Source organism: Entamoeba invadens (assembly GCF_000330505.1).
Source record: "Entamoeba invadens IP1 unplaced genomic scaffold scaff_1105074725687, whole genome shotgun sequence".
NCBI classification, from domain to species: Eukaryota; Evosea; order Mastigamoebida; family Endamoebidae; genus Entamoeba; species Entamoeba invadens.
In genome coordinates, this window is record NW_004440350.1 from 1 (window position 1) to 7,558 (window position 7,558).

General features: G+C 28.2%; 2 protein-coding genes across 2 annotated transcripts; one reads left to right on the forward strand and one right to left on the reverse strand.

The window, feature by feature from the left end:
• Nucleotides 1-4,447: 4,447 nt before the first annotated feature.
• On the forward strand, nucleotides 4,448-5,125 carry EIN_516570 (hypothetical protein; the record flags this gene model as incomplete). The annotated part of the gene is made up of 1 exon (XM_004256448.1): nucleotides 4,448-5,125. One exon carries the CDS (start codon nucleotides 4,448-4,450, stop codon nucleotides 5,123-5,125), a length of 678 nt encoding a protein of 225 aa, XP_004256496.1.
• Nucleotides 5,126-5,382: 257 nt separating this feature from the next.
• On the reverse strand, nucleotides 5,383-7,500 carry EIN_516580 (hypothetical protein; the record flags this gene model as incomplete). Its single annotated transcript, XM_004256449.1, has 1 exon — nucleotides 5,383-7,500. One exon carries the CDS (start codon nucleotides 7,498-7,500, stop codon nucleotides 5,383-5,385), a length of 2,118 nt encoding a protein of 705 aa, XP_004256497.1.
• Nucleotides 7,501-7,558: the final 58 nt, after the last annotated feature.

The following is a 7,558-nucleotide window of genomic DNA, read 5'->3' on the forward strand; positions in this document are numbered from 1 at the left end:
CGTATATTTAAATAATTAATCCACTCTTTGGTTTTTATAAAACTTAATTTGATTTCTTTTCAGCTACGCGTTATTTTATGCTGGGAATATTCAAATTACTAACTTTTATTGTATAAACATAATTTATAATCAAAAACAATATGTTTTATCGTTATAATTATATAGAAATGCACAGTAATATAAACTCGAATAATTTTAGATGGAATAAACGTATTAACATTTATATTATTATTAAAACAACAATTGTAATACAATAAAGTGAATATAGATATAATATAAAAACGTGTTATGAATATATCATATTAATAAATTAATAAAAATATATTTGATGATAACAAACGGTTAACGAGCGTGGGTTTGTCGGGTATAATTATTTAATCACACCTGTTTTAAAAAAATAAACAATTTGTTGAAATGAAAGAATTAAGTTGTTTGGGGTTCTGGTGTATTAACCCTTTTAAAATAATGATAATTTATAATAAAATTATCCATAATTAATCGACTAGTTTAATTATATGATAATAATTATTAAAATATAGTTTCACATTTAAAAATTATAAATTATAACTTATTGTTGTTTAATTATAAATTTATGTAATTGTTATGTTGATGTTAATTAAATTTGCATGTTGATTAACTATTTCACTTGTTTGTTGTTTATTATATTTTAATTATATTTATACTATATTAATAGTTCATTGTTTGATTTATTTGATGTGAATTGTGATTGTATTTCCACATCATTTTACAATCAAAATAGACAGTGGTCATACAACCAACATGTCAAATATTTACTGAACAGTTTATATATTACAGATGTTGCTATTAAATACATCATTATTTGTTTATTCATTTTGTTTTTAAACCATTTTTTGTGTCACTGTGTGACGTGTTAGATTCTTTCTTTAAATTTTTAATCGAAAAATCAACGACTTTCATAAAACATATACAAGACATTGAGTAACGATTTTTCAAATAACAAATCAATATAAAATTAACCAAGGAATTCATTTTATACATCAGAATGAAATCATATTGTTAAGTGATTATTTGGTTATTAAAATTATGAAGACGATTTTTTATTTGTATTTTTAATCTTCACCAATAATACATTATTTAGCAAAACTTTATTGTTGAAAGGTGTTTATAATTTATCAAATATATGTACTGTCCAATAAAATTTTATTTTTTAAATCGATGTAACGGGTAAATAAATATCAATTATTGGTACATTTATTCACATTTTGAAAATATCAAAACATATTTTTTCTTGGTAAAATAATTTTTTGGATATTCGAAACCATAATTTAAAATTTATCTTTTTGTAATAACAAAAAAATAAAAACGTTTTGTTTTGCAATTGAAAAAGACAAAAACAAAACCCTCATAAAAAGTATATAAAAACACCATTGTTTCCTCTTAACACAATCTGTTGACTTAGCCTCAAAAGATTTTGTAGAACAAAATTGTCGTTTTTCATTTTAACAGCCTCGAATAACAAAAAAATTTAACCCAAAATGTTTTAAAACCCTTAATAACATTATTTTTGACAAATAACAATTCGCAGTAATTTTTCACGCCGTAGTGATTTTTCACGGTACTCTAATATTTTTTCGAGTTTTTTTATTATCATATTTAAGTTGTGTTTTGACAACAATCGTTTTACATCCAAAGTTATTATTTCATTTGATTTTTATTGTCAGAGTTAAACATTAAGTATACTTTTTGTTAAAACAGTTTTATTTTATTGATTATTTTGTTTGTTATATTTCATGTTTTCATTTTCATTTTCAAATTATAAAATTTAATTGAAAGAAAAAACAAATGGTCAACATAAAAATAATGAAAAAAAAAATATTTTTATATGGTTAACTTTAAACAGTTGTTGAGTTAACACCTCTAAGATTATTTCGCGTTTTTCCAAAAAAACTTCGAACAAACAATCCGATCTTTGAAATTGTCGAGGTTTGGGGGGAAACGATGTTTGACTGTATAAACAGTATTTTGTATATATTCATTACAAAATAAACAAAAACAAACTTTCCAAAACTTTACAAACAAATAAAAATATTATTTTTCATCAGATGGTTTATATTTTATATTTATTTGTATTTCAATTAAATTCAAATAATTATTAACCCAAAAGAAATAAAAAATTATAATAAATTTAAATAAGTTATTTTTATTTCAGAAATTTTAAAATGAATCAAAGTGAATATATACAATCTTATTTTTATTTAAAATATAAGATTGTATAATATATGAAAAATATTATTTAAAATGTATATTTAATATTTGAACATTTTTGCTATAAAACATAAAAGTCAACTATTATATTATTATAATAATAAATATGCACATGTTTATATGTATATCTTTACAAATACATGAATTGAGGAATATTGTGAACATTTTTTTATATTACATATATTTGTTATGTCATTTTAAAAGATCCATACAAACATGAACGAGAACCCTCTTTTTGATGTAAAAAAAATTTTCTGACCGATTGGTCGTCGTTAAAAAAGATTTTGAAAGGGACAAGTGGTTCGATCCCTACCCCCGCCAAGGTAAAAAAATGTTCATTTTTAACTTACGAAGTGGACGGGCGGAGTTCATCAACAGATTCAAGTCACGCTCACTCACCTTATCCAAGGTAGAGTTGATGATGAACAAAGGGAAGCTCAATGTTGTATCGTTCAGTTACCTTCCGTTTGTTGTGCTTCCATTTCTAGATGTAATATACCTGGTAACAACAACGAAGACGATGAGATCGTTTAGAAAGAAAGGATCAACAACTTTCAAGGAATTGATGGAGCTGCGATCAGAGTACATAAGTAACCTACAACAGAATACCGAGGCCCGCAAGGTCAGCCAATGAAGTATTCGCTTACAATTTCTCCCGCGAATAAGGGTAGTGAAATTAGTCAGGTGACGGTTTCATGTGGGGAGGTCCCTAAAGGTCAACCAAGGAGCCACACAACCTCAGCAACCAGAACTAAGGTAGTTGATAACCGGAAACTAAAAGGTACAAAATCAAAGCAAAGTCGATTGTTTCAAAAAGCCAGTAAAGCCAGGAATGAAAAATGGAGAGAAAAGTGCAAAAAGCCCAAAAAAAACAAATGAAATTGCGCCTAAGAAGTCGACTTATGAAAAGGAAATCATCATAATACCACACGATGATAATCCCAAACAACCTGATTAATACGAGAAATGCATCAACGACTTGAAAAAGATGCTAACTGACAGGTTAAATGACTTTGACAAGACACTCAAGGAAATCCAACAAACACAAACAACAATGGAACAAAGGATTGTTAACCTTGAGATAACAGTGAAGAGCAAACCTCACCAGAAATTAGATGATATAGTCACACAAGTCCTCAACTCGCACAATCTTACAGATCATATCAAGGGTCATACATATTAGTTATAACATATATTTTATAATAATTTAGAGTAATGTATATAAATGTTCTTTCTTTAAAATATGAAAAAGGTAGCGATTTTGTTTATATACATTTGATTTATTTTGAGTAATGAAAATGATTTTTTAAAATGATAGTTTAGAAAAAAATGCGTAAATATATCTCGTATACATATGATTCTCAACAAAAGGTTATAAAATAAAAACGCTAAGCATCAGTGTGGTTGCACGACTAATATCATAACATTTGATTGTTTTTTATAAATATTAAAATTCAATAAAATGTCAACTTTTTACACGAGAGTTACAAAACATCAAAACATTTACAATATAAACTAAATTAAAATAATTACTTTTGGAATTTTCAAAGTATGGCGTATCTCTTGTTTTTCAATAAAAGAATTTTTATCAGAATTTTATTTGATCCGTTTTTTTAGTTTAAACCCCTATTTTCAGAAAGAATTAATTTGTATAGTTTATTATACTATACACAAATTTTTGATATAAAAAGAAAACAATTTTTAACTTGAAAAAAATAACAGGAAAATTAGTCAAGTTTTCCTCACAGGAAAAATGAACCTTTTTTAACAAAAATACGATTTTAGGTCAAAATTTACTATTAATATGTAGTAAATTAAATTATTTTTTACTATTAATTTTGTTTTCTGGTATTTCCCATGGTTGTTAAAAGTTTAAAGCGTTTTTTGCATTATTTTTTTCTAATATACACTCAAAATGAATAAGATATAAATAAGTTTACATTTTTTGGAAATTTTTGGTACTGGAAGGGTTAATATATTAGTTTGTTTTTTTCGGATACTAACCTCATTTTTTTCCTAAATTTTTGATATAGTTTTGGGATAAAATTTCGAAATACCGTTAAAATGAGCAGTATACGATTGTTGGCAAGTTAAGGGTTAATTAAAATAACAATTGTATTATTAAAAAACTATTTTAAGAAAAAACTAAAATAAAAACACGAACAACCCTGTTCTTGACTAAAAAATTAAAAGTTTTTGAATGACAACAAAAGAAAAGAAGACTCCATCAATTAAAATTCGTGGGCTAAACCCAGAAACAACTGACATTGCCATCAACAATCTTTTGGTCGGATTTTCTGTTATTTCCCTTAAAATCCCACGCCATGAAACAGACATTCCAAGTGGTGTTTGTGTTGTCACAACTGACAACTCTGTGATTTCTGCAGACGTCATAAAGTTTGGGAACAATAAAAAATGGTGTAAAAAGATTATGGAAGTCGTGGTTGATCCAAAGGACAAAATGCAAACGACTTTGCGCATTACTTACAATCCAGAAAAGTCCAAAGAGGAGTTAATCGAGTATTTCAAAAAATTCACATTCAATAGCGTTGAATTGGAATTTATCAAAGCTGGACAATTGAAGGGTGATGTCGAAGTAGAAGTGGATGACCTTAAGACACTGAACAAAATCAGACAGAAACTTGACAAATACAATTTTGAAGGTAAAGAACTTTCCGTCGTCGCGTTCAATAAATATGGGAAAAAGATGGTTCCATGTTATGTTTGTGGAGAAGTTGGTCACGCACAAAAGTTCTGTCCAGTTGCTGCACAACAAAAGGCTGTAAAAATAGCAAAACTAAAAGAAGACGCCAAAAACAGAAGAAACGGTGTAGTGAGGGAATTGCCCAAAAAACAGGAAACAACATCCAAACAATAACATAATGAGTGATTTATAGTTATATTATTAATAAGTGTTGTTATTTAAAATAATAATTGATTTAATTAAATACCAATTAAATATCAATTGATTGAATTGATCAATTTAGAAAATATTCAATCAACAATAACTTTATATATTGTGGCATCAATTCACTTCATTAGCATGAAAAATACTTTATTAATGTTACATAAATATCAAAGAACAACTTCATCTAAAAACAATGAAAGAACAATTTAAACTACAATTATATCAAATTAATCAATGAACGGTGAAGTCATTGTTTGTCCATTATTTTTGATAATAGTAACATTTCGACAATTTTCAAAGCATCCTTTTTCAAATGAACAACCAATTTCATCGGCACACAAAATCAGTTCCAAACAATTTTTGAAAGCGCCCTCCCCAAAAGTGGTGCATTGATCAATGTTGATATTCTCAAGTGAAAAACAATTTGCAAAACATTTTGAAGGGACTTTAACAACATTTTCCAAATTGATTTCTTTTAATTTCTCACAATGAAAGAAACATTTTTTGCCCAACTCTGAAAGACTTTTTGGTATAACAATTTCTTCGAGTTTTTCGCATCCCGAAAACGTTGAATTCATTAACTTTTCAACATTTTGTGGAATTTTCAATTTACAAAGGGATTTACACCCTAAAAAACAGTTAGCTCCAATTTCCGTCAAATCTTCAGGAAGTTCCAAAACCCTCAATGATTGACATTCAGCAAAACAAAAGTTTCCAAGTGATTTTAATGTTGATGGAAGTGTGACAGCCGATAGTGTAAAACACATATAAAAGTTGTATGGAGGAAAGAGCATAAGTGGAGCAACTATATTAACTTTTCCAAGGTTATTACAACACCCAAAACAATATTTTCCAATTTTTGATATTGTGGTTGGAAGTTCTAAACATGTCAAAGAAGCGTCTCCATAGAAGTAATAATCCTTTAATTCATTCAATGAGTAAATCAATTGAACTTTCTTGCGCATCACCGATTCTCTTCCTCTCTTTTCAAATACATTTAATTGTTCTGACTTTTTCACAGTTTTTGTTTTAAGTAGACCTTCATTTTCGTCATTTTCTTTGTTTTCTTTTTGTGTTTGTTCAGTTTCAACTTCCATTGTATTGAGTTGCTTATTTTGCTCCTTTTCAATGTCACGTACAACTTCGCCTCTACTTGGTAAATTTGCTTCATTGTTATTACCCTCTTGCAGCTCGTCAATATCAGTTACAACAGGTGCACTTTGTTGAGAATTCCTCACTTCCTCTCTTCTTTGGGTTTCTAAGTACATTGAAGCGGAGTAGGTTTCTGGAAATCTGACTGTTGTTGGTACTGTATAGTTTTCTGCACTTCGGGGGTATCCATAGTAACTTCTATCGTACATTCTTCCATAATTTCTGTTATACTCATAAGGTCCATCAAATTGATTTGAATATCCAACTGACCTTTCTGTATTAGAGTTGGTGTAAGAATATGGGTAATAGTCATAGCTTCGAGTATTATAATTATAACCAGTGTTATAATTTTGTTGTTGTCTACTTCCCATAGAACTCAAATATCTTTGATAATCCTCGTACTCCCTGTAATTCTGGAAATTTTGTTGTCGTGTGATTTGCATTTCACTTGTATATGGACTTTGATATGTACTTTGTGATTGTGTTAAGTTCGTTGAATTTGTTACATCTTCTGATCGGTTTGTGTGAGTTGAAATGCATTGGTTTGAAGTATTTAGCGATGAAAATTGTTGTGAGTTCGTTTTTTTCGCGTTTAATCTTTTTTTGATCATTTTTCGTGCATTTTCAATTTCTTCTTCAATTTTCTTTTTTCTTGCAAGTTCCTTTTGTTTTTCGGCTTCAAGTTGTTTTTGTTTCTCCAATTCCAACTCTTTTTGTCTTTCAACCTCCTCATTTCTCTCAACTTCTTCATGCCGTTCTGGTGTTTTTTCTTGTTCTTTTTCGTTCTCAGTTTCTTTTTCTTTGGCAACTATTTCTTCGTGTTCTTTGATGAGTTTTTTAAGTGTTTCGAAAACCACCAAATGGATCGTTTTTCTTCTCACAACATTTTCTTCGTTTTGTTGTTCTTCTTGATCTTTTGGGGGCGTTTTGTTTTCTTCGTTGATATCAATCACATTTTCATTATTAGTTAAGTTATTCATTGAAATTTTCGTGAGGACCTTCTTTTCGATGATATCACCATCTTTTTGGTCTTGTTTATCGGTGTTATTATGTTCATCCACTTTTTGTACGTGTTCTATTTTTTCGTTTTCTATTATCTCAGAAATTTCTTCAACTCTTTCGAAAATTACATTTTCTTCATTTTTATCTAATTGATTGACATCAGTTGTCATTTCTTTTTCATCTCCTTGCATTTTTGTTTCGTTTTTATCTTCTGTCTTCTCCGGTTCAGAAGAGTCTGGAGCACTCACA